This window comes from Malus domestica, chromosome 13 (genome assembly GCF_042453785.1).
Source record: "Malus domestica chromosome 13, GDT2T_hap1".
Taxonomy (NCBI): domain Eukaryota; kingdom Viridiplantae; phylum Streptophyta; class Magnoliopsida; order Rosales; family Rosaceae; genus Malus; species Malus domestica.
The window spans coordinates 19,154,674-19,182,344 of NC_091673.1; the positions used below are offsets into that span (position 1 = coordinate 19,154,674).

The following is a 27,671-nucleotide window of genomic DNA, read 5'->3' on the forward strand; positions in this document are numbered from 1 at the left end:
CAACAACTTCCCCTCACTATAAGGTCTTGTAGCCAATCTCTGAACTGGACACAATTGGCTATGGAATGGTTGAAGGTATAATGCAATTTGCAATACTTCTTCCCCCTTAGCTCTTCTGGCTTGGGCATTTTTTAGTACTGTCGGGCAAAATTACTCTTGCGCGCACCAATTCTTCGTAGATCTCAGGTGCTTTGGCTAAATCAAATGAATAACTCTGGTACTTGGGAGGTTCTATAGGGACAAACCCTCAATCGTTCATTACGATTTTCTGGTCTTTGATGGGTTGAACCAACCCTTTCACCATTAATAGTTTGAAAGGCGTGGTCATTTCAGCAGCACAAACATCAATTTCCTCTCTATCATGGCCATCTTCATGCTCTGGCCCTGCTTTTTCCACCTCCACACGATGAATTGCAACTTTGTTTTTGTAAAAGGGAGGAGTCTTGGAAGTATGCTTCACTTGTTGTTCTTCTAGTAGCAACCTTTCATACTTTGTGGCGGCGATTACCAACTCCTGTAACTCGTTGAATTGTGTATCATAGAACCTTTTCCTTAGAGGTAATCTCAAAGCCCTCTGAGCAATTGATATAAGCTAAGCTTGGTTAACAGGGAATTGGCATCTCATTCTTGTCTTTCTGAACCTCATCATGAAATCTTCTATGGATTCATGGTCATATTGTTTGACTTCAACCAGATCATTGATAGTCATTTCTGGTTTTATTTTGTAAAACTGTTCATGGAAGGCCATCTCAATCTGCCCCCAATTGGCAATAGAGTTAGGGGGCAATAGAGAGTACCACTGAGATGCTAGCCTCGCCAATGAATTTCCAAACAACCTCAACTTATAGTTCGGGTTGTCTTCATATGCCACACAATGATTGGAGAATTTAAAAATATGATCTCTAGAAGACACACTGCCATTTTCTCCCGTGAATGTTGGGAATGCGGGCATTTTGAAGTTGAGAGGAAATGGGTTTTGCTCATCAATGTATTCAGGATAAGGTTTTTGATAGGTAACCCTGAATACTGGACGAGCTCGTGGTTGAGCATTATAAGCCACCGTCCTCCATAATTCAGCCAACTCCTCCCTCAGTTGCTGAGTAGCTGTATTATTATTATGGAAGATAAGAGCAGCCTCATTCTTTGGGCTTCGGTCATTGCCCGCACCTACTTCCTATTTTGATTCGGGCTTTCTCCAATTGGCTCTTCCTCCCTTATTAGCCAACGGAGGTGGCCTATAAGGAGGAGGTTTATCTGAGGTGGCGAAGCCTTCTTTTCCGCTGGATTCTCCGGTTATTATGGGCATCCCATACCTCGTTCTTTCTTGTTCGCTTTGCTTCCCATTATTAAATGATAATGATGGGAAGCTAGGGAATTCTTTTTCTAGAACCGGTTCAATCCTGGGTTGACTTCCTTTAAGAACTTCCTTTTCCTTTCCCCTATCTTTTTTTTCTTCCAATAACGGAAATAGGGGGATAACTGGTTCACTTCCGGAGGTAGCCTGGCTCATCACACTTCCTTGAGCACCTTTTGGGGTAGAAAACTCTAGATCTAGTCTCCTCTGTAGATTCCCTGTTAAGGTACAAAGTCGACTTACTTCTCCCTTAGTTTCCAAAAAAACCCTTTCCATGCTCTTCAACACTTGTATCATAGTAGCCTGCAGTTCTTCATTAGTTCCTTTTCCTTCAGACCTTCCAGATGAAGTTGGGCTTTCTAGGACCACCTGTCCTGATGGAGAAGAAGGATTTCCCAATTGATCCGTCATTTGTAGCAAAGGTTGAGATGATTCATACTTTGTACTCTTTTTGCAAGGTTTATGGCTTTTCTTCTTTGACATGCGATATTGAAAAGTGTATCCCACCGGGCGTGCCAAAACTATGTTTGTCTAGAGGAATATCTAGTGGGGACGTTTCCTAGCCAACGAGCACACAGTTCCCCGAGAGGTTGGCGCCGGTTGATATCGTCTGTCGGGCTTCTACTTATTGGCGGGCTGTAAGAGAAGGACAAAGTTAATTCTGAAATGTGTCTTTGTAGGGCCTTAAGTGTAGGCCTTGAGGCTCACAATCAAAATTAACTTTAAGTGTTCAAGCGTGCCATTGCCATCTTTAGCATGGCAGATGTAAAACAGATGTTCAGTTTGATTATATATGCCCAAGAGACCAAGTTAATTCTGAAAGATGCCTTTGTCGGGCCTTAGGTGTAGGCCTTGAGGCTTCTAATCAGAACTAGCCAAGTACTCGAACATATATTGGTTGTTTCATTGTAGCAGAAGTATCACAACCGTTATACTTTAATCGCCCGAGCCCGCAGAACAAAACGAACTCAGATAGGTGCCTTTGTCGTGCCTTAGGTATAGGCCTTGAGGCTTCCCATCAGAATTAATTCTATACTCAAGCGTTTTGTGGCAATCATGATATAACAGACGTAAAACTAAGAAATAGGCTAATTACTTGCGCCCCAAGTAACTTCAGACTTTTTGTTATCAAGGGCTGTTGTGGATGGGTTAAGTCCATATAAAGTTCTTTTTTATGCCTTGAGACCAAGGACTTTTAATTGATCAATTTTGTCTGCCTGAATGGTTAGAACTTAGAAGTCTTTTAATCATAAACTGGCTAGAAATAACTTGGATGCAGATGGAAATATACATCATATTACTAGATCTATGAATGAAAAGACAAAACAAAGGAGGTCGGGCACGGCTGATCGTCTTGCAACTTCCTCTCTTTGCGATTTACAAAGAGTTTGAAGGCTAGAAGAGGAGATTGGGAGATGAGTTTATAGGAGGGAATCGATACTACAGCAAGATTTAGACAGGGTAGCAGAGCTTTTACAAAGGCTTTTCTAGTGAAGATTGATCCCGAAAAGGATGAAGGCTTGGTGCTGACTACAGCTTCGTATGTAAATCTGGCTTGAGCAGAGTTTGTGTATTTGTTTGTTTGATTGAGTGTCTTTCTTTCTGATTTTTCTTCCTCCTTTTATAGACGTTTTGGCTTGGCTGCCTGCAATATTGATCTTGCCCGAATGCAGCTGAGGGGTAGTGACTCATCAGCTTTTTACTTGTCCTGTCATTATAAAGTACTTTTGGGTTGATTAGCTGGCTGGTGTACACCACTTGACCTCTAGGTAGGTGAGCAAGTAGCTTGAGTGATCTTCACTTAGTCGGAAAAAAGACCCCTTCTTTCTTCTAGGCTTCGGCTGGGCTTTAGACTTTTCCTCCTTCTGGACCTTCTTTGGGCTAACCCCTTTTTTAACCCAAAGTTCAAGTTTTATCCCAAACACCTACAAATAAGTGCATTGTTTGTGATTACCCGAACTGTATTTCTGGTAACCAATTTCCTTAATGTAATCACCAACTATGTTGGCAATAAACTTTTTCATCCTTGTACTCTCCTTCACAGTTTATTGCCATTTAGTACTACAGTTTAGTGGTATTCCCATTCCCTTGTAAGTAAGAGCCTTAGGTTTGATTATCACCAAAGGTGAATTTGAACCACACTATTGTTAAGATATTGTGAGGCTTAGCCGACCCTTCATCTTAGTGTAAATAATATCATTTGTTAAAAAAAATAAAAAATAAAAAAAACAACCCCAACTTCACAAGCGGCCATGACATTAATAAGAGGTCTCCTTTGTGAATCCTTCCGCTCATCAGTCATCACTACACGCCCTTATATTTCCATGCAAGCTTAGTCTTTCCTAACTCCCACTCACATACGTTTCTCTCCTAGATATGGCTTGATTAATTGCCAATTAATTAAACGTGTATTATACTTTTTAACCAGGCAGTTCTAGTCATGATATGCCGTTTATAAATAAATAAAACCCAACACCCCAAGCATATTTTTTGGTCAAAAGTAGTATTTACTGAAATATTGAAGTGATGCCTAATTAACATGTGCTTACTAATGAGATTATTCTAATATATTATTAGTCTTTGGAAAATGATTGATGTTGATAGCCAATAAAGTCCAAATTATTCTGCCATTATCTTTTGGTCTATTCTTCCAACTTCTACGACTATAAAATGATCATACAAAAATGAAGTGGAGGGTTCTTTTGGTGAGCATATATAATTTTCAAAGCAGGATTAAGAGTATGGACTACACATGGTTTTCACAATGGTTAGAAACTTCAATGATTAAATCAGCAGCCCTACAAACAGGTGCATTGTTTGTGATTACCCGAACTATATTTCTGGTAACCAATTTCCTTAATGTAATCACCAACTATGTTAGCAATAAACTTTTTCGTCCTTGTACTCTCCTTCACAGTTTATTGCCACTTAGTACTACAGTTTAGTGATATTCCTATTCCCTTGTAAGTAAAATCCTTAGGTTTGATTCTCACCAAAAGTGAATTTGAACCACACTATTGTTAAGATATTGTGAGGTTTAGCCGACCCTTCATTTTAATGTAAATAATATCATTTGTTAAAAAAAAAAAAAAAAAAAACAGCCCCAACTTCACAAGCGGCCATGACATTAATAAGAGGTCTCCTTTGTGAATCCTTCCACTCATTAGTCATCACTACACGCCCTTATATTTCCATGCAAGCTTAGTCTTTCCTAACTCCCACTCACATACGTTTCTCTCTTAGTCTTTCCTAACTCCCACGCACATACGTTTCTCTCCTAGATATGGCTTGATTAATTGCCAATTAATTAAACGTGTATTATACTTTTTAACCAGGCAGTTCCAGTCATGATATGCCGTTTATAAATAAATAAAACCCAACACCCCAAGCATATTTTTTGGTCAAAAGTAGTATTTACTGAAATATTGAAGTGATGCCTAATTAACATGTGCTTACTAATGAGATTATTCTAATATATTATTAGTCTTTGGAAAATGATTGATGTTGATAGCCAATAAAGTCCAAATTATTCTGCCATTATCTTTTGGTCTATTCTTCCAACTTCAACGACTATAAAATGATCATCTTCTCTGATCACTAATACACACAAATACACTACTCTGTCTGATTCGTATCTGGTCAGTCACAAACGAAGATGGCAGCTACCAACACAAATTACGATCGCAAAAGTGAACTAAAAGCTTTTGATGACACAAAAGAAGGTGTTAAAGGCCTTGTTGATGCTGGCATAACGGTAATTCCTAGAATATTTCATCACCCGCCTAAGTTGGATGACAACCTCGATTCAGAAGCCAGCAGCCAGTTTAGCATTCCGGTCATAGATCTTCAAGGCCTTGAACTCGGTAGTCCAACAAAGCGCAAGGAGATTGTTGCGAAAGTTGCAGAGGCATCGGAGGCTTGGGGATTTTTTCAGATTGCAAATCATGGAATACCTGTTGATGTTTTGGAGGAGATGAAGCATGGGGCACGTGGGTTTTTTGAGCAAGACACTCAGGTGAAGAAGGAGCTTTATACTCGTGATCACTCCAGACCTGTGTTGTACAATACCAACTTCGATCTGTTTAGTGCACCGGCAGCTACTTGGAGGGATAGTTTTGGGATTTACATGGCTCCTAATCCTCCTAAGCCGGAAGACTTGCCAGAAATATGCAGGTATGTGTGTGTGTGTGTGTGTGTATGACATGCATGATAATTTTTAATTCTTTGCTATAATTGGAAATTAGTTTGATTCAGAAATAATCCATCCTAGATGAGATTCGATCACGTATTGAATTGTGGTAGTTAATTTATACACTTTAAAGTAGGATTTCACTTGTTTCCTGAAAGTGTTATATGCCCCCGTTGAGTGGTTCTTGAAAAATCACTTCCAAAGTCTAAAAATCTTGCTTTTTGATTAACAATTGTCACCAGTGAGATTTGAACTTAATACATCCTCCACAAAGTAAAGAGTGACTGTTGATAGACCAAACGATCATGTGTAAGATCGGAGAGATACAATTAAAATCACGACACACAAGCCGCTCAGCTTTGTTAAATCTCTGTCATATAATTGTTACTCCAAGAGGAGGGATTTGAATAATGCTTGATTTTCTGTGTTTCAACTTGTAGGGACGTACTGGTTGATTATTCGAAGCAAGTAATGAAGTTGGGGAAGTTGCTGTTGGAGTTGTTGTCCGAGGCTCTTGGCCTAAAGCCAAGTCACTTGAATGACATAGGTTGCAGTGAGGGGCTTGTGCTTGTAAGCAATTACTATCCTGCTTGTCCACAGCCAGAATTGACAATGGGCACCGCCAAGCACGGCGACGGTACCTTCCTTACAATCCTTCTGCGAGATCATATTGGTGGTCTCCAAGTTCTTCCTCAGAACAAGTGGATTAATGTTCCTCCTGCGCCTGGGGCTCTTGTGGTTAACATTGGGGATCTTCTACAGGTGAGTACAAACCAAATCTGCACCGTTGACTTTCTAATCACAATTTATAAATCTCACAGCAATAATAATTACTTAAATTAGAGATGAAAAAGAGACGACATTTGTTAGTGTGATAGTTTTGACTGTTAATGGTGAGTTAGGGAGTAAACAATTCTGATTATTAATATTGTCACAATACAAGCCAACTACTATCAAAATTATACCAAGTGGAGCATTTTAAATCAAACGATTTCTAAATTATACCAAGTGTTATCGTCTCTTTTTTTCTTTCTTTCTTTTTTCTTCTAATGAGTAGTATTTGGCTCCTTGCTTTAACTATGTATGTATAATCATAATATGCACAGTAATGTTGAGCAACTTTATTAAGAAAATATTTAGAAAATTCGGCCTTTTAAAAAGTATTTGGCTCCTTGCTTTAAAGTGAGTATGTATAATAATATTGAGCATATTTAAAGAATTCGGCCTTTTAAAAAAAATTCAATCAAAATATAGTTAGATTATTTAGGCACTATTAATATCCTTTTCTTTCTGGTTTTTTTTTTGGGGGGGGGGGGGGTTTGTAAATCCATGTAGAATATGTAAATTTTATGTGTTTTATTGAAAAATATGTGAAAGTAACTTGTATAAAACGTAAAATTTATGTGTGTCCGTGTATAATAGTGTATTGCTAATTGAAGCTTTAAAACACATTTAATTTATTGAAACATTAAAATGTTTACGGAAAATGAAAGTACATTCCTCCAATAACAGTTGACATGGGCCAAGTTTTCTTTATTTGTTGTGTTCTCTAGCGACTATATTAGAATTTTCTCTCGTGTCATCAAGATTTTTGAAAGAAATTTGAGAAAATCTTATAGTAGTATTGTTTAGAATATGCCTCAAAATGTTGTATTTAGGCTCCTTGTTTTGGTTTTAAAGTTGAATTGGGGTTTCAGCTCATATCAAATGATAGATTCAAGAGCGTGCAACACAGAGTATTAGCAAGCCGTGTAGGCCCAAGAGTATCCATTGCGAGCTTTTTCTTCACCGGTATGTTGCCGTTGACAAAACTCTTTGGACCGATCAAAGAGCTATTATCAGAAGACAATCCTCCAAAGTATAGAGAGACCACTGTGAGGGATTACCTTGCTTACGTCCATCACAAAGGCCATGATGGCACATCTGCCCTGTCTCAATTCAAGCTTTAAACTACTGCTATATACATTCCGTAAAGTGTTGAAATATGCCGTTCTAAATCATAAAATAAAAATACCTGTATGGTGTGTAACATTACTCTTTTGGCCATATATATATTGGTTGTTTTGACTCCTTGTAATAATTTAGTTGGTAAGTTTGTAGAGAAATGTAATTTAGTAAGTTGTACATCATTGACAGCTGTAATGGTTATTGAACAATAGTTCATTATTCAGATTAAGTTTTCCTCCAATAAACCAACTTGAAGTATTAAATTGAAGTTACTAGGATCAAACCTTGGATCTTGAATTGTCAAATATTATGTCTTGAACTCTATAAATATGTCAATATATACTCATGTGATAAACAACTGTCATAACTTATTATATTAATATTGAAAACGTGCAAATTCAGTGACTTTCTACAAGTACATTGCTTAATTTCTTCCAGCTTCACTACTTGTAAAGTAATCTCCTTTGCAAAAGTATACACTACCTCTGATCTAAATCATCTTGTTTGGATTAATATGTAAACATTGGACTGTAAATGTGTGGAAACCCATAAATGGTAATTAGAAGGGAGACTTGCCCGAGGCCCAAGCATCAAACCTAGAGACAAATTGGCGCATTCCCATTAATACATAGGCTATGTGCCTATGATTTAAATGTCAAGTGATGGGGACTAACTCACAATCAGCCAAAAAGTACTTTTCAGTGGCAATACAAGTAAAAAGTTGATGACTCACTACCCTCCAAGTGTTTTCGGGCAAGAACAAAGTCACTGCAATCGGGCTAATTTGCCTATAAAAGGAGGAAGAGGCCCCAGAGACAAGGACACTCAATCAATCAAACAAATAAACATACAAACTTTGCTCTCAAGCCAGATTTGCATCTAAAAGCTGTAATCAGCCCCGATCTCAGTTCTTTTTAGGATATCTCCCTCACAAAAGCTATCTTTTGTCTTGTTTAGAAATTCTGCTATCACCCCTAGTGGTGTAGTATCGATTCCTTTGTGTAAACTGATTTACCATCCATCCCTTTTTAGCATAGAAACCTCTGTAAACTCAAAGAGAAGTGTTTGCAAGAAAATCAACCGACAAGGTGAAATCTTGCTTAAAGTTCTTTGTGCGTTTTCTAAGATAATAGATCTACTACTTAATGTATTCTCCAGCATGTATTCAAGTCATTTCCGCTTGTTTCCCTACTTTAAATGTCTTATTTGTATTTGTATCTGGTCAGTTTAATGAATATGCTTTCATTTAAAACCAATCAAGAACCAAACAAATGACTTAAGGGATTTGGACTCCCCTCATTCAAATATACAAGACTATGAACTTAAATTCCTTGGCCACAAGGCAAGAAAAAGAACTTAATGTGGACTTAACCCATCCACGACAATCCTTTGATAACAAGAAGTCCGAGGAATTTGGGGTGCAAGTAATCGACTAAACACAATCTTGGTCTACATCTGCTATACTAAATAGCAGTGACATGTCTAGCACTTAGTTAGTTTTGATTGCGAGCCTCAAGGTCTACACCTAAGGCCCCACAAAGGAACCTTTCATAACTAACTATGTCTTATTCTTGCAGCACATTAGCAGACAAGTATCCGACTACACATCCAAAGTGCCAATCCCTTAGGGAGCTGTACTGAGTGCTAAGGGGCCCTCTCTGGAGAAATCTTCACTCGAACACATCTGACATCCACTAAACCAAGATATGGTAGCTACCAGCACTTCAAATGAAGTTCCAGACAATTATAACAAAACAAGTGAAGTGAAAGCTTTTGATGAAACAAAAGAAGGTGCTAAAGGCCTGGTTGATGCCGGGATAACCCAAGTTCCTCAGATTTTTCATCAACCACCAAAACCGAGAGATCAGTACTGCATCAGCAGTTCCACATCTGATTCAGAAGCCAGCCAACTCATCATTCCAGTCATAGACCTTGAAGGCCTTGAACTTGGTAGTCTAACTAAGCGCAAGGAAATTGTTGCAAAAGTTAAAGAGGCATCAGAGACTTAGGGCTTCTTTCAAAATTTCAACCACGGAATCCCTAATGATGTTTTGGAGGAGATTAAGGATGGCGTGCATGGGTTTTTTGACCTAGACACTCAAGTTGAGAAGGAGTTTTATACTCGTGATCCCTTTAAACCTGTTTTCTACAATAGCAACTTTAATCTTTACAGTGCATCTGCGACTAATTGGAGGGATACTTTTATGTACTACGCGGCTCCTAATCCTACTAAGCCAGAAGACTCACCAAAAGTGTTCAAGTATGTGACCTGCTATATAACTGATAATGTTTATGATATTAGTGTGAATAATCTGAACTAATTGATCCCTCTTTGATGAATTAGTGAGATGGTTTGATCTTGAATATCTAGGCAACATTCCTCATCTAATCAATATATATAAGAATTCTTTTATGGTTTTTATGCATGAGTTGTTATTGGAGAGAGAAATATGGAGAACAACTTTGAAGTAGGATTTAAATCGTTTCGCCAAAAGTGTTATTAACCCCAGTAAAGAAAGGGCCATAGCCATAGTTGCCTTCACCACAGAGATCACGTTATGGTTGGAATGTATTAGTTTATTTAGGAAAATAAATAGAGATTTGATTTGATTTTGTATTAGGGTATTTTTGGTATTTAAGCATTAGGATTGCTGGCAATTTAGTTTGAGAAACAAATCAGTCACATTGTAATCTTTTCAAATTATATAGCCGCCTAGGCGATTTGTTGTCTTCTCTTTCTTTTCACCTAATAAAATTTTATATTCCGTTTATTCGTCGTTTATAGAGTCTTGCATATACAAGCACAGATAAGTGATGGTGGTTGATCTTTGGCTATTTTATTTTGAATGGATTGGATCAGTGGCAGGGGTTCTTTTATAAGAAAACTAATGAAAATGATTTGAAAGGTTTAGAGCCTATTTGGTATTCTACTTGAATCCAACTTTTTAAACTCAAAAACAATTTTCAAGTTTTAGGCCTTAAAAACTTGTTTGGTAGGACTATTTTCAAAAATTGAACTCAAGACTAACTGAAAGTGTAAAGTAAAACCAAGAATTCAAACTAAAAGATTAAATGTCAATTTTAAACCCAGTCTATGCAAAGAACTTATAAAGACAAAGCAAAATCACAAGAAAATACCAAACACACAAGAATTAGCTTTACAAGGGGAAAAACCTCAGAGAGGAAAAACCCTTGGGCAAGATTGTCAACAAATAATCCACTAAGATAGAGATGAAGACTTTACAAGGTTCATACGAGACCCAGGTACACAACCTATTGAGCCTTGTCCTCTCAATCTTGAACGTCTGATGCACACATCATGATTGCACACAGCTGGATTTGAACGTAGTGCAGAACAGCTTCATTTGCTCACTCAAATGTAATATGAATAATTTGTGTTGCAAAAGCGTGTCCTCCTCTGAGTGTGAAGGACCTATTAAATAGGTGACCTTACTCCCTTTTCTCGGACTAGCAATCCCTTTATTTTCTCCAGCAATCAGTTGATGTGATTGCCATTATCTTTGACCGGCCAATCTAATCCAAAAGGATTGGACTAATAAAACTAATTGACATGAGATCTTGTATGATAATTACAAGATCAATTACATACTGGATTAAATATAAATTACAATTTGTCTAGAAAATAAGCCAAATTAAATCACATTTACAATCTCCCCCTTTGGCATTTTCTAGACAAAAAAACCATGGTAAACCAAGCCAAAAAATACCGTCATGTGATTTTGCTCAGCCACTGTAGTACAACATCTGCATATTAAGAGAAATATTAGATCAGAGTAATATGCTCTAAATATTAGATCAGAGTAATATGCATTAGAACAAATGACTCCCCCTAAACCAACTCCCTTTTTTTTGTCCAGAAAACGTCAAAGTATAAAAGAAAATAAAAATCTAAGGAATAGAAGTAGTAGGTCCAGGTGGTGCAATGGTCAGAGGCAGTGGAAACAACATGATAGAGAAAGGAACCTGGTTTTGAGAACAGACTAGGAATTCAACCAGTGAAAGAAGTGTTGAACATAATTCCAAAAACCTAAACATGATATGAGTGATCAATCATACAATATGAAATGCAAATCCTACCCCCTGATCCTCAAAAAGTGAATTTCAAGCAGAGCCTTTCTAGCTGGAAAATGAGAAATAAATGTGGACAGGAATTACAGAAACTTTTAAGGTGTTATTGTATAATGGTGGCACTCAAAATATGTGAGATTCCACATCAAGCTAGAGAAAAGTATAGATTATTTGCACAAAATGAATTGGACGAATAGGGACCATTAACTGGGAAGGGGCAAGATGAGCCCTATCGTTGAAGGTCTACAAGATGCAAGCATCTATCAACTCCCTAAAAAATGAGAGAGGACCATCCCACATAGTGCATCAACTCTTTTAATGGTAGCTTTCACTCTAGTGTGAGGGGTAGCCCTTCCCATATAGTTTAGATGACTGTCAAATTTTACACAGGCATCTTCTTTATGGAGCTTTCACATCCATACACAGGTAGCTTTTTCCATTGCGTCCCAAATCTGCACACTTTTCATGTTAAATTATAACGGAAATTAGCAAGAGCGAATGTGTCTCACAACATTAACCGAGTTACAAAAAACTGTGAGAGCTGAGATAAGAAGAACCAAGAAAAATAGTATTTCATGTCGACATTTATTTAAAATTGGAAGCCAATCTCAGTTCAAGAAAATTTCACCAGATTAGATCAGGGATGGAATGTTACAAGCAAACCTATTCTACATGCAAGCAAATGATGGTTATGCAGAACACACAGTCCTATTTGATAATAAAACTTAGAACAACCAATAATGCAAAACACATAGTTCTATTTGACATGCAAGCACACTATGATTCTGCAAAAAGAAAACTCTAAGTAAAAGGAATTAATTCTCAACAGAACATACACCAATTGAGTTCCGAAGTTGTTCAAACCTATTACTATCAAGGGCCTTGGTAAAGATATCAGCTAGTTGCTTATCAGTGGGTATGTATTCAAGTGCAAGTATATCATCTTCAACTAAGTCATGAATGAACTGATGACAGATATCTATGTGCTTAGTGCGTGAGTGTTCAACTGGATTTTTTGAGATGTTTATGGCACTTTGATTATCATAGAAAATGATTAACTTCCCTTGTACAAAACCGTAGTCACAAAGCATTTGTTTCATCCACAATACTTGTGTGCAACAACTTCCAGCAGCAATGTACTCAGTTTCTGCTGTGGAGAGAGAAACGCAATTCTACTTCTTGCTATGCCAAGCAACCAAATTGTTGCCAAGATAGAAACACCCACCAGATGTGCTCTTTCGATCATCGATGTTACCTGCCCAATCTGCGTATGAATATCCTGCAATTTCAACATTTGACTCAAATGAGTAGTAAATCCCATAATTCAATGTTCTATTCACATATCGTATTATACGTTTAGCAGCAGTCAAATGAGATTGTTTTGGACATGATTCAAAACGAGCACAAACACTAACACTAAATGAAATATCAGGATGACCTGTAGTAAGATAAAGTAAACTCCCTATCATGCTTCGATACAGAGTATGATTAACATCTAGTCCTGATTCATCTTTGTGAAGTTTGTCGGTGGTACTCATTGGATTTCGCACAGATTTGGTCGCTTCAAGTCCAAACTTTTTTACTAAATCTTTGCGTACTTGGTTTGTGAAAGAAACATGCCATTCTTCATTTGTTGTACCTGCAAACCAAGAAAATAATTCAATTCACCACACATACTCATTTTAAACTCATTTTGCATAACATGAGTGAACTCAATAACCAAAATTTCAGAAGTAGAACAAAAAACAATATCATATACATAAACTTGTGCAACAATTAAATCACTTTTAACCCTTTTGACAAACAAGGTTTTGTCAATTGCACCCCTGATGTATCCTTTCTGCAGAAGATGACTTGACAAACGCTCATATCGAGTCCGAGGAGCCTGTTTCAGTCCGTATAGAACCTTTTTTAGTCTATACACGTGGTCAGGGTAGAAAGGATCTTTGAAGCCTGCGGGCTGTTCAACATATACTTCTTTTCTAAGGAAGCCATTAAGAAATGCACTCTTGACATCCATTTGATACAACTTGAACTTAAGGTGATATCCACAGCTAGCAGTAATCTCACTAATTCCAAACGCGCCACCGGAGCAACTGTTTCATCAAAAGCAAGCCCTTCAACTTGAGTGTAGCCTTATGCAACGAGCCTTGCTTTGTTTTTGACTACATTCCTTTTCTCATCTGTCTTATTTCTAAAGATCTATTTGGTACCAATTATATTGGTGTCTTTTGGACGAGGAACATGGTACCAAACATCGTTACGAGTGAACTGATTAAGTTCCTCTTGCATGGCATTTATCCAATCATTATCCACAACTGCTTCCTTGACATTTTTGGGTTCAAGTAAAGACACATAGCACACAAAACTGATCTCTTCAGCCACTTGTCACCTAGTCTTCAGCTTGTCATCCAAAGAACCAATGATGTCAGTGGACTTGTGATCTCTTTGAACTTGTTTTGCATCTGTTTGGAGTGATTGAGATGAAGTGTGATGAGCATGATTAAGAGCTGCATCAATTGATTCTCTTGTATGAGTTGAATCATGATTAGGCCCATCATCTTCATCAACCTGCAAACCATCATTCACCCTTGTGTCCTGCACACTAGAGTCATCAATCACAACATTTATGGATTCCATAACACCCTTTGTACGTGAATTGCAAACTCTATATGCCTTACTTGTCAGAGAATAACCAAGGAAAATTCCAATATCACTTCGTGCATCAAATTTTGCCAAATTCTCCCTATCCTTATAGATGTAACAAGTGCTACCAAACACACGTAAGTGACTCACATTTGGTTTCTTACCTTTCCAAAGCTCATATGGTGTACATTTAGTTCTAGGTCGAAGAAAAACTCTGTTGGCTATATAGCATGTTGTGCTGATTGCCTCAGCCTAGAAATACTTAGCCATTTTTTATGCGTTAATCATAACTCGTGCCATGTCTAATAACACTCTATTCTTCCTTTCAACGACCCCATTTTGTTGGGGGGTGATAGGGGCAGAGTATTCATGCTGAATTCCATGTTTTTCACAAAAATTAGAGAATGATGCATTGTCAAACTCAGTTCCATGGTCTGTTCTAATTCTAATGACAACATCATTTCTTTCAGTTTGAATCTTAATGCACAAAATATGGAATGGTTTGAATGCTTCAGACTTATCATGCAAAAATGCAACCCAGGTGTAACGAGAGAAATCATCGACTAAAACAAATATGTACTTTTTACCTCCCAAACTCTTTGTTTGCACAAGACCTACCAAATCCATGTGCATCAATTGAAGTGATTGTGAGGTCGAAATGAAATTCTTTGGGCTATGTGCACTTTTGGTTTGCTTACCAATCTGACATGCGCCACACACACCTTATTGTTTAACTTTTAGAGATGGTAGACCTCGTACATATTGCTTTTTGGATATTTTCAACAAATCCCTGTAATTCATATGTCCTAACCGTTAATGCCACAAATCCAAGAGATTGTTGCTTGCCCTGAAACACACATTAATTTGATTAGCATTAGCACAATAGCAATTGTTTTCAGATCTAGGTCTATATAACACTTTTTCACCAGTTTCTTTGCTAACAACACATTTAGCTGAATCAAAATTTACATTCCCAATGTCATCATATAGTTGACTAATGCTCATCAAGTTAGCAGTAAGCTTATCAACCAACAACACATTATGCAATTTAGGTAGTCCAATGGTTTTGATAGTACCCTTACCAATTATTGTTACTTTCTTACCATCACCAAAGGTTACAGAGCCACTTACCTATTCTTCTGTAAGAGTATCAAACCATTTACGATTACCTGTCATATGCCTTGAACATCCACTATCAAAATACCAAGTGTCAAAATCACATGAAGATAAAGCAGTAAAGGCAACTAAACACTTGATGTTTGATTCGTCAGACTCAATGACTTGAGTAAGCAAACGACAATGATTTTATTTTCTTCTCCAAATTTGATTAGTTGAAGTTGATTTAGCTCTCCAAAAACGTTTCATTTTAGGCATGTAAGTATTAGGAATTTTAACTAACTTAGAGAGTCTGCCAACTTCTTTCAAGTGATTTGCAAATTGAGAATGCAGGTTACCTGATGTCAACTTACCATAACTCATATTCCTTTTGTCACACAAGGGTCTTATGTGACCTTTCTCACCACATGCATGACAAGTTAGATAAGCTTTGGAACCTGTGATATTCGTGTTAGTACCCTTCACAAACTTTGTTATTGAAGAAGAAGAATTAGGATTAGATACATATCCTAAACCAGATTTATCACCACTTAGTTTACACATATTAAGCATTTTGTCTATTTTCTCTGCACCAATGGTTAATCTGTGAATTTTGGTTTATGACTCATGAAGCTGATATTTAAGTGTGTCATGTTCAGTAGATAGTGAAGTGATTAACTTGTTCTGATCGCTTATTCTATCCCTTAGTTGTTGCAGTTTTTGAACCATACCATCAAGTTGTTTTTCCAATTTAGTTACCTGAGATTGAAAGTCGCTTTCAGTCTTTGTCTTATCAAATTCTAGAATTTTCGCCTTCTCTTTTAGCACATCATTTTGCTTCTTGATCTTCAGAGAGGCTTGATACAACTCCTGGTACTTTTCAATAACTGTTTCGTCATCCCAGTCCTTGGTTTCATCTATTCCTGCATCAACATGAGCAACAAAAGCAATAATATTAGATTCTTCATCAGATTCACTTTCAGACTCACTCCAAGAAGCTAGCATTGCTTTGTTTTTTTAAGTCTTCATCCTCTTTAGAGTGTTTGCACACTCCTTAGCTTCATGACCATATCTTGAACATTCATAACATTTTCTCTTGTCAGTAGTATTTTCAATTTTATCAACCTTAGAATTTTTTCCAAATGAAAAGTTAGGTTTAACATTTTTCGATGTCGAACCAGATTTTCCTCTAAAATTTTTGTTCTTTAAAAACTTTTGAAATTGCTTAGTCAATAAGGAAAATTCTTCCTCACTAACCCCCTCACCCTGATCATAATCTTCCTTTACCGCATGTAAATTAATGCTTTTGCTTTTCTTAGGTTGAGGTGGCAATTCCATTTCATAAGTCTTTAAAGCACCAACCAATTTAGAAAGCTTTAAGGTTTTTAGATTTCTTACCTCTGTGAGGGCAGTTTTCTTTGGTTGAAATCTATGAGGTAAGGATCTTAATACCTTTTTGACTATTTGAGACTCAGGAATTGTCTCACCAAGATTATAACAATTGTTGACAATTTCACACAGCTTTGCATAGAACTTAGGAAAGGTCTCATCTTCTTCCATCTTAATTCTCTCAAATTGTGAAGTGAACACTTCAAGCTTTTCCTCTTTCTCTGTTTCTGTTCCTTCATTTGTATCCTGCAAAATGTCCCATGCTTCCTTGGAAGTTTCACAGTTACGTATGAAAATAAATTGATCAGGAGTAACAGCAGTAAATAAAGCATTCAACCCTCTTTGATTATTAGTGGAGTGTGTGACCTCAACAGTAGTCCACTCTTCTCTAGGTGTAGGAACAACAACTTCACTAACATCATCTACTACATCTTTGCTATCATAAGACTTCTTTTTGTTATTAATTTGAACAATTTTTGTGGGAAAAGTATACCCATGGACCACTGTACTCCAAACCCTATAATCTAAAGCCCATAAAAAGGACTTCATCTTTGCTTTCCAATCTCCATAATTCTCCCCATTGAAGTATGGAGGGTGAGAGACAGAACCAACAGCCCGGTCCATCCCACGTTCCCTGGGATCCACTCTAAATGTATCTAGAGACCTGCTCTGGTACCAATTGAAAGTGTAAGGTAAAACCAAGAATTCAAACTAAAAGATTGAATGTCAATTTTAAACCCAGTCTATGCAAAGAACTTATAAAGACAAAGCAAAATCACAAGAAAATACCAAACACACAGCTTTACAAGGGGAAAAACCTCAAAGAGGAAAAACCCTTGGGCAAGATTGCCAACAAATAATCCACTAAGATAGAGATGAAGACTTTACAAGATTCATACGAGACCTAGGTACACAACTTATTGAGCCTTGTTTTCTCAATCTTGAACGTCTGATGCACATAGCATGATTGCTCACAGCTGGATTTGAACACAGTGCAGAACATCGTCCTTTGCTCACTCAAATGTAATATGAATAATTTGTGTTGCGAAAGCATGTCCTCCTCTGAGTGTGAATGACCTATTAAATAGGTGACCTTACCCCCTTTTCTCGGACTAGCAATTCCTTTATTTTCTCCAGCAATCAGTTGATGTGATTGCCATTATCTTTGACCGGCCAATCTAATCCAAAAGGATTGGACTAATAAAACTAATTGACATGAGATCTTGTATGATAATTACAATACTTGATTAAATATAAATTACAATTTGTCTAGAAAATAAGCCAAATTAAATCACATTTACACTAACTAAAAAATATAGTCTATTATCTAAAAACACAAAAAATGAGTTTTTAGAGTTTTTAAACTTAAAATTACTCCTTTCTTTTCTCTTTCTCCTCCCCTCTCACTCCAAATCTCTCTCTTTTCTTCTTTCTCTCTCCACCTCCTCTTTTTTTTTTTGACCTTTTTCGTCTCTCCTCCAATCCGCTTTCTTCATTCTCTCGGTTCTTTCTCTCACCCCTCTTCCTCTCTATCTCCTCCGATCTTCTCACTTCTTTCTCTTTCCTCCAATCATCTTTTACTTTCTTTCCTCATCTCTCCTCTTTCTCTCTCGACCCCATTTTTATAGATATTTTTGTCCAATTTACGTTGTAAGATTTAAAAATTTTATATCGCATACCAAACAAGTTTTTGAGTCCTAAAGAAAATTGTTTTCAAGAAAATTTTTTAAGAAATGTTTTGAAAAAATTATAAAAATTTTCAAATAAGATACCAAACAAGCCCTTAAATCTTAACAAAAAACTAGGTACTAACTTCATTTAATGTTTAGGACAAAGCCCAACACTAGACCAATCCAATTAAAATGGTCCAAACACTAATTTTTCAATTTTTCCCTTGCCTTTTCTGTTTAATATCTTTCTTCCTTCTCTCTTCTATTGTGAAACTAAACCAAAAGAACCCATCATATTTCTGATACTAAACCAAAATAACCCAAGCTATTTCTACAACTACAGCAAAATAACCCACACTATTTTTGAAACTACGGCAAAATAACCCAACTATTTTTGAAACTGAACCAAAATAACACACATTATTTCTAGAACTACAGCAAAATAACCTACACTATTTTTGAAACTACCGCAAAATAACCCATGATCGTAAAATACTTGCACAAATAACTATATTAAATAAGAGTTGTCTTTATATGATTTCCAATATTGATGAAACTAAACCAAAATAACTCACATTATTTCTGGAACTACAGCAAAATAACTTACATTATTTCTAGAACTAAACCAAATAACCCACAGTATTTCTGGAACTACAGCAAAATAACCACACTATTTATGAAACTAAACCAAAATGACCCACACTATTTCTGGAATTACAGCAAAATAACTTACACTATTTCTAAAACTGAACCAAATAACCCACACTATTTCTGGAACTACAACAAAATAACCCACACTATTTCTGGAAGTACAGCAAAATAACCACACTATTTATGAAACTGAACCAAAACAACACACACTATTTTTGGAACTACAGCGAAATAACCCACCATATTTCTGAAACTACAACTACATAACCCACACTATTTTTCAAACTTAACCAAAATAACCTACATTATTTATGGAACTACATCAAATTAACGCACAATATTTCTGAAACTGAACCAAAATAATTCATACTATTTATGAAATTATAGCAAAATAACACACATTATTTCTGAAACTGAACCAGAATACTATAGATTACCACTAATTTAATTACAATACTATGGATGATATAGTCAATCTTAATGTGTTGCAAACTTACGGTAGTCTTAATAAACAAACCACCTACTATAACACGAATAGACTGAAATACCGCAAGAAAAAATGTTTATTATTGCTGGAAACACTAAACACATGATTAGTTTAATATATAATTTCCAAAAAGTATTAGTAGTGATCTAATCTTTTCGATAGGGAATAAAAAAGCATTAATATGATAGTACTAGCAAGACAACAGTTTTCACGTATAACAAGAGAATTATACATTCAAAATAGAAAATAACAAAATAACAAACAAAAGCAATCAGTCAACATATTAATGCTGAAATTCCGTTATTTGATATGGGATAAAGCTGGAGAGGTGGCTGGGAAGGGGAGCTCAAATAATTCCTTGTGAATATCACAACATTCAGGTGTATATTGGAATACTAGAAAAAGGTTTAGGGGTATATCGAAGCTCGGGCTAGATTGACTCAAAGCTCAAAGCTCACAGGGTTGTTAATCCTCCATTTAATTCAATAAGGGCTGGGTTTTCTTTCTATTGGGGTAATTTTGGAAACTTGTTTTTGTTCATGTTGTGCTTTGTAATTCAGCCCATGTAAAATTGGGGGTCTATGTTTTTATGGTTAATTTTAAGGTGCTTTTGGTTAAAAAAAAAGAGAGTATAAGGTGTTGTAGTCCTATTATATTAGGAATGTGATTGTGTAAATCCTAGTACATCTTGGAATATCTCTTACATATTCCTATTAGGAGTAGATTACCTATTAAATTTTTTAATCTTAAAGGGAAAAGAATAAACTTTCCCTACTACTATAAATAAAGGCACAATGTGATGTAATAACACACACCCACAATTACACATCTCTCTTATTCTCTCTACCTATTGCCGCACCCCTCTCTCTAAGGCCTCCATAATTGTTCCGTAAATTATGCCTACAACACGTTATTAGCAGGCTCTTGACGCTGCACTAAAAAGAGTTTGATCTTCAATCAGGGAAGTATTACGTTTTAATCATTCTTTTTATGATTAATTTATTGTTTTGAATTGATCTACATGTTATTCATTCGATTTAATTTTTCTGTGTTGAACGTGATACAACGCATTAGAGATGCAATTCCGGCTTTCTGAGAAAGATCTTCTACAAATTCAAAGGCTCTTGTTGTTTTCTACCAATCAGGTATGCTTAAAATAAAGTAAGATATTTGAAACGACCATGAAGCATGAAAACATTTCCCATGATGCATGAAACCCCTATGTTTATATTTTCCTTTCGATATATATATATATATATATATATATATATATATATATATATATTTGTTTCATGCATCACACAATTAAATTGTTATGTGGAATATGTGAGTCAATGTATAAAATCAAATTAAAAGCAATTTTAGGGTTTCCTAAACCCTAAGGGATTTGAAAAAAAAGGGAAATTGGGCATGGTGCGGCACTCCCACCGCACCATCACTGTACACGCCACCATCAGGCTTCGGCACTCCCACCACACCAAAAGGGAAATTGACCTGTGGCCTGCTGCTTCATCTCGGACTGCACCAAACTTCGGCTTAGGCTCCGCGCAGCCAAGGCCCGCAACCTTCATCCACCGGCCCAGTCGGCTGGGCCCTACCCTTTCACATGCATGCATCCAGCTTTTGCCCACAGCCCATTTGCGGCTTGACCCCTGTGGACCCCCCTTCGGCCCAAATCTAAAACCTAGCTGCGGTTGGGGGTTTTTTTTTCCACCCCGTGGCCTGCAGTCATCACTCAAGGTCCTTTGGGCCTCCCTTATACTTAAGGCACCCAACCCGTGCCCCCTTACCCACGGTACCAAGCCCAAATTATTTTTGGGGCTATATTTTCGATCCAATAATATTATTTTAATATTATTTAGCTTCTACAATCGACCCCGTATGACCCGATTTATTGAATTAATTAAAAGTGACTTGCAGTCCATTAATCTGATAATGAATCCAAAATTATTGACCTGAAGATCACTTTTGGACATTAACGATTCAATAATTGATTTTTATACTTTGAACCGTTGACATACTTTCGTAGTCCCAAAGCACTCACATTTGAGTTCCTGAAGCAACCAAAATCCACTACACTTAGTTGTATATTGCATTCTATATTCTTGCAGGAACCTCTCTTTTATGAACTAAACATTCATAAACTAAATTGAACCTGTAGTTTCAAATTTAGTGCCTTTTAAACCCGAAGTTTTCATAAAACATTACACCCATGAAAACTCGATGTTTTTCATGAAAACCATGTCTTAGAAATCGAATGGTCTAACTTTGATGCTTATGGATGATTCCTTCCCATAGCACCAATCACAATCTTGTTCCATCCAATTCAATGGATTGTCGAACCGTCAAAAGTTTGAGTTTCCTGATTTGGACGTTTTCTATTAGAAACCACTTAATGTGGGGCACAAGACGTGAATCTCCACTTAACTATCAAGAAGCTGATAAACCATTGACGCCAACAATGGCAAGGAAGAGCTGAATAAGCCTCCACCATGATCTTCATTTAAAGACTTATGCTCAAAGCATTACAAATGGAAATACCTCCTGATCGAGGATTCCATGGCTCTTTGGCTCGTTTCTACGAACTGTCTAATCATGAAAGACATTGCCTGAAGCACACCATAATTACGTCTATGAATGAGTACAATTCTGAAGTTTATAAATCTGATCGAATTTTGACTAGAGAATACTTTTCTCGTCATTCCTTGCTTCTAACTCACCCTTGAAGCAGCAGTGTAGAAAGCGGAAGTTTACCAAGGATCTGATTACTACCACAAACATATGGTAGAATCAGGGCCTGGCAAGGTGTGGCATCATGCCTGAAGCGTGATCCTTGGTACCTAAGACCTAAAACTTCAAGAATAAGGGATAATATTCCCGAACCTTAACCCTGCAGAATCTATTTCCGTCTCGATGGAATAGACCATTGGCTATGCACTTGTTCGTGCCCTTACCAATGTTGTTAAGGAAGTACCATTCTAGTAGTCAATATGTGAGACTAATTTTGCTCCACCAAACACTGTTGGAAGAGCAGAATTTTGACATGGATAGCCGTGTTAGCCGAATCCCCTTAGTAAACCATTTACTTTGTGAACATTTTTCTATGTTCTTGGATTCAAGTTTGGTGTATGTTTTACTTATGGATAATCTTATTGATATTGTCCTCAAATATGAGTTAATTGAATCATGTTTCGTAATACATGTGACCCAATTCAATTAACCACTTGATTAGGTAGGAATGTGGGAAAGTTAGTTGTCTGGATGAATGCATACTACGCATACTAACTTTACACCTAAATCACATATCTAACAATGACTTCAGGTCTATCCAACCTGATTAAGAGCATTGGCACGCTCCTCGTTGTATGAATGGTACTGAATCACCATTTAAAGGACCTTAAATTATCCCTGACGTTGAGTTTTTAAGGATATTCGAGATGACAAATGATCATAAATGAAACCACTGAAGAAAATAAAGTGAAATATCTTTGCACCACCTCTAAAAATGAGCCTGAAGCTTTAATTTGGGGCTAATGGGTTGTCCCCCAACTGGGGCACACGCCATATGTGGCTGGCTTGGAGCTGGGTGATTGAGCAGTTTACTTGTTTTGGCATGACCTTTTGGGACACTTAGGTCGAACAATGATGCTACAACGCATCTCCTTACCCAAAGTAAGGACCTTGTGCTTACACGCACACTTTGCCAAGCATGCTCATTAAGGAAATTGATTTTCTATATCATTCCTCGCAAAGATATGACACGACTCTCTTTTCACAGTGGATTCAAAGGAATATATGTGGACTAATCCAACCAAAATGCGGACCATATAAATACTTATGATTTTGGTTGATGAATCGACAAACTGGTCATATGTTTGTCCACACACATTGCTGCTAAACCTCCTGGCCGATTAAGGGTTCACCACCCTACTTATCCCTTAAGGTCCAGAAGACTCGATAATGCTGGAGAATTTATATTAACGATTTTCGATAAAGTATTGCATGTATTTTAGGTTTATAATTGAATATCGAATTCCCATGTTCACTCCAAATAGCCTCGCCTAGTGATCATAAAGCTTAATTTAAATGATTGCCCGAATTTTGGTAAACGTACCAAGTTTTTTGGTTTTTACCTAGGGCTATGCAATCTTGTACGCAACTATGTTGCTCCGCATTGAGGCCCATTGCCACCCAACCTATATGACATTACAGTTGGTTACTGGGTACGAACCTGACGATTTTCGTATTTACGCATTTGGGTGCGCATTCCATGTGCCAAGTTGCGTCGCCGCAACGTACCACCATGGGTCCTTAAAGAAGGATGTGAATCTTTGTCGATCATGATTCTTCTTCACACTAGCTCTCTTCGAGCCCTTGTACGCGATCTCTTTACCGCTCATTTGCTGGTTATCACTTTAATGAGACAGTCTTCCTGCCGTTAGGGGGAGATACGAACATCAACGTTCTGGAGAATGGTGCGAATTTGCGTGGACATTGCCCACTATGTCTCATCTTGATCCCCATACCGCATAAGTGTGATAAGCAAGTGTGATGACTTTTAGATTTTAGAATGTTGCTCTAGACGCATTCCTCTGATCTAGCTAAAGTGATGAGATCATATACCAGCTGCAAACATGCCTGCAAGGATATACATACTTAACGGACGTTGAGTCAACATCCCTGGAGGGTGTGCCGCCTCTGTTAGATGATTTGGACGCCCCTGTTGGACGGTCCGATATGCCGGCGGATAGACAATCAATCTGTCTTGGCCTAAAGCACGACAGATCATTCAGTTCGTAGGATTCACTTCCCTAGAAGAGGAAGATACGGCACAACAAAGAATCTAAACTCGATCGCTGTCTCAAATCATTTTCATCTCATGAGATTAATCCGGATTACTTCCGAGACTTGAAATTCTTGGTCTAGTATACTAGTTTGGATGAGCTAAATGGAATGAAATGAGATTACCATCGATGATGTTTTCAGTTATATGGTAACTACCGACATAAATGAAAAACGACGATATCAAACCTTGTTTGTTGATTAAGTGACAACGTAGAACTGATTAGACAATAAAAGTTACAATCCAGGTTAAATTCTTTACCAATGTGTGTTTTGGACATGTCGTTGCTACACTGCCCAAGATAACCCTGTTGTGTTACAAGTGGGAAAGGAATCGTTATGAGATGAATGAAATAGTACGATATGATGCATGCCTTATGGCGCAAGGTTTCTCTTAAACGTCATGTGATTGATAGCAGCATTATGAAATGTGGTTAGTGTGTTCTCCATGGGGATATAGATACAGAGATTTACATGTAAGTTCCTGAAGAATTACATGAACTGGTTCAAATAGTTCCAAGCCACGGAACACCCTATTAACTCGTTTTGAGGCGTTCACTTATGGATTGAAAAATCTAACGAATGTGTAATACCCGTCTACGTGATTATTTGATCAGTCTGGGATGAGTTATGCCCTTGTGTGTTAAACTATGAAGTTTTATTCCAAATTGCTAGAGTTACAGTTTATGTCATTGACATGAATCTCACTAAGACTCCGGAAGAGCTTGAGAAAATTTCCTCGCACCTGAAGATGGAATTTGAGATGAAGGATCTTAGGAAAACTCGTTTATTCCTTGACCTGAAGTTGAAGTATTGTTGTGACAGTATTTTGCTCTACCAATCGAACTACACCCCGAATGTGTCACCTTTGAGTATACCTTTGATCGTCCATATGTTATTTGCAAATAAGACCCTTGAAGAGGTTATGGAATCCAAAATTCCATATCTAAAGTTTAACTTTGCGCTTCGTTGTACTTGGCTTATTGTATTTAGACAGGACATCTCCTTCGCTGTTGATCTTGGTAAAGATGCAGCACCGCGCCTACAAGCAACCATTGAATTGGTATTAAAGACATACCCTGAAGGTACTACAAGGGCAAATCCCAACGCATCTCAGTAGATCCAACCCCCTGATCCTTGAAATGATGCTTGCCTGTTATGCTGACGCAGGTTACTTATCAAACCCGCACAAGGCAAAATCCCAAAATGGTTATGTCTTTACCGTTAGGGATATCGCAATATCTTGGATGTCCATGATATGACCTTAGTTGTGAAATCTTTGAATTGTTCCAAAACTCACCTTACTTCACTATGCCACAAGTGAGAGATGGTTAGGAGTTCTTGTTAAGCATATTCGAAGTACTTGCTGTGTTTTCATCCATCGTTGAGTCCCAACGACGATCCATGAAGATTATGCCGCATGTATCAACCTAACCAAGCCATGATACATCAATGAAGTCAACACCAAGACATATTGCATCTACATCTACATTAGCAAAGTATCAGGAGATTGAAGTCATGCAAGCCGATCCCAGACAACCTTGCCGACCTCTATACGATGTCACTGCCAAAGTCAACCTTCCAGAAGCTTGTCTGAGGAATTGGTATGCCTAACTATTCATATGCAATGCTTGATCTTAATGTACTTTTTTTCCCTACGATTAGGAGCATTTTTCCCATTGGGTTTTTGCTACCTAACTGGGTTTTAACGAGGCACCCATCCTGGGCTGATCATACCCTTGTGAGCTCTTCTACTTGCGTCCAAAAGACGTATAGTTTTGACTTAATGCAACTTCTCACTTTTCTCTTTAGTCTATGGGTTTTCTCCCACCTTGGGTTTTACCATAGCGAGGTTTTGTGAGTTTTACTTTTTATGCATTCTTCCGTTGATCTGAGACTCGCATTCGCTCATTGTGCCGACAGCTTCATCAACTATACTTGTTTCATCACTGAAGACCTGATGCACCATTTACTTGAGTATTTACACACTCAAGGGGAGTGTTGCAGTCCTATTAGATTAGGAATGTGATTGTGTAAATTCTAGTATATCTTGAAATATCTCTTATATTCCTATTAGGAGTAGATTACCTATTAAATGTTGTAATCCTAAAGGGAAATGAATTAACCTTCCCTACTACTATAAATAAAGGCACAATGGGGTGGAATAACGCACACCCATAATTACACATCTCTCTCATTCTCTCTACCTATTGCCGCACCCCTTTCTCTAAGGTCTCCATAGTTGTTCAGTAAATTATGCCCACAACATAAGGTAGTTTTTGGTTAAAATAGTCTTAGTTCAAGTTTTTTTTTTTCATTAAAACTCCCTATTTTTATTAGTGTACACTTCAGTTTGCAACAAAGCCTAGAATTTGACAAATAAAAAGATTTATATCTTCTCAACGTACAAATCGCTAAACTCACCATTTTGGTTTATGTATTTTTGTCAAATAATTTTCACTGCAAGAGGAGAATTTAAAAAATGCTTGATTTTCTTCCAAAATAACCATCCTAGTAAAATATATGAAAGCCTACGTGCTTTTTCTGTGTTCAACTTGCAGAGACATAATAGTTGAATATTCAAAGCAAGTAATCAAGTTGGAGAAGTTATTGTTCGAGTTGTTGTCGGAGGCTCTTGGCCTAAAGCCAAGTCACTTGAATGACATAGATTGTAGTGAGGGGCTTCTGATTCTAGGCCATTACTATCCTTCTTGTCCATAGCCAGAGTTGACTCTGGGCACAAGCAAGCCTGCTGACAATGATTGCCTCACAGTGCTTCTGCAAGATCATATTGGAGGTCTTCAAGTTCTTCATCAGAGCAAGTGGGTTGATGTTCCCCCTGTTCCTGGTGCTCTTGTGGTTAACATTGGAGATCTTCAACAGGTAAGTACAAACTACCACCTATTCTTCATCTTTTTGTCTTTTTAAGGACAGACAAGTCGGTTTTTGAATTACAAACGGAATTACTACTCTACTATATATTAAGGGGAGGGCTTGAACATGGGACATACAAGTTGTACACATATAACAATCGGAACCATTTCATTTTCTAAATCACAATTTATACATCATCTCCACTTCCTTTTTTGGGTTTTAAAATTAATTCCTTGTGGGGTTTCAGCTCATATCAAATGACAGATTCAAGAGTGTAAAACACAGGGTATTGAAAAGAAAGCTTTTAAACTAAAAAACTAAATATTTTGGAAAAGAGTGTAATTCACATTCCATTCAACTAAATATTTTGGAATGGAAAGCTTTTAAGAATTCCATTTTAGCGTCCGGAACAAAACTGGAATTGAGGTTTAGAAATAA

The 27,671-nt window shown here is 37.2% G+C and overlaps 2 protein-coding genes and 1 pseudogene across 3 annotated transcripts; 2 read left to right on the forward strand and 1 right to left on the reverse strand.

Moving 5' to 3' along the window:
• Window positions 1-247: 247 nt before the first annotated feature.
• On the reverse strand, window positions 248-1,344 carry LOC139190843 (uncharacterized). Its single transcript, XM_070811332.1, has 3 exons — window positions 1,314-1,344; window positions 692-1,104; window positions 248-574 (listed from the first exon to the last, which is right to left on the reverse strand). The coding sequence occupies exons 1-3, from the start codon at window positions 1,342-1,344 to the stop codon at window positions 248-250; spliced, it is 771 nt and encodes a 256-aa protein (XP_070667433.1).
• Window positions 1,345-4,894: 3,550 nt separating this feature from the next.
• LOC103430847 (1-aminocyclopropane-1-carboxylate oxidase homolog 1-like) lies at window positions 4,895-7,735 on the forward strand. Of its 2 annotated transcripts, none has more exons than XM_008368984.4 (3): window positions 4,895-5,527; window positions 5,984-6,305; window positions 7,241-7,735. In XM_008368984.4, exons 1-3 carry the CDS (start codon window positions 5,010-5,012, stop codon window positions 7,490-7,492), a joined length of 1,092 nt encoding a protein of 363 aa, XP_008367206.3. In that variant the 5' UTR covers window positions 4,895-5,009; the 3' UTR covers window positions 7,493-7,735. The 2 variants fall into 2 exon arrangements, with proteins under 2 accessions (XP_008367206.3, XP_028947852.2); XM_029092019.2 differs by having other exon boundaries at window positions 4,924-5,527; window positions 7,224-7,735.
• A 1,461-nt stretch (window positions 7,736-9,196) lies between these two features.
• On the forward strand, window positions 9,197-27,546 carry LOC139190844 (1-aminocyclopropane-1-carboxylate oxidase homolog 1-like; annotated as a pseudogene).
• Window positions 27,547-27,671: the final 125 nt, after the last annotated feature.

Coding starts and splice junctions, on each gene's coding strand:
- LOC103430847 (XM_008368984.4), top strand. CDS start 5,010: ATGGCAGCTACCAACACAAATTACGATCGCAAAAGTGAACTAAAAGCT. Junction 5,528..5,983: donor GACTTGCCAGAAATATGCAG/GTATGTGTGTGT, acceptor TTCAACTTGTAG/GGACGTACTGGTTGATTATT. Junction 6,306..7,240: donor ACATTGGGGATCTTCTACAG/GTGAGTACAAAC, acceptor TTGGGGTTTCAG/CTCATATCAAATGATAGATT.
- LOC139190843 (XM_070811332.1), bottom strand. CDS start 1,344: ATGGGAAGCAAAGCGAACAAGAAAGAACGAG. Junction 1,105..1,313: donor AGCGAACAAGAAAGAACGAG/GTATGGGATGCC, acceptor ATAATAATACAG/CTACTCAGCAACTGAGGGAG. Junction 575..691: donor AAATGACTATCAATGATCTG/GTTGAAGTCAAA, acceptor TCAATTGCTCAG/AGGGCTTTGAGATTACCTCT.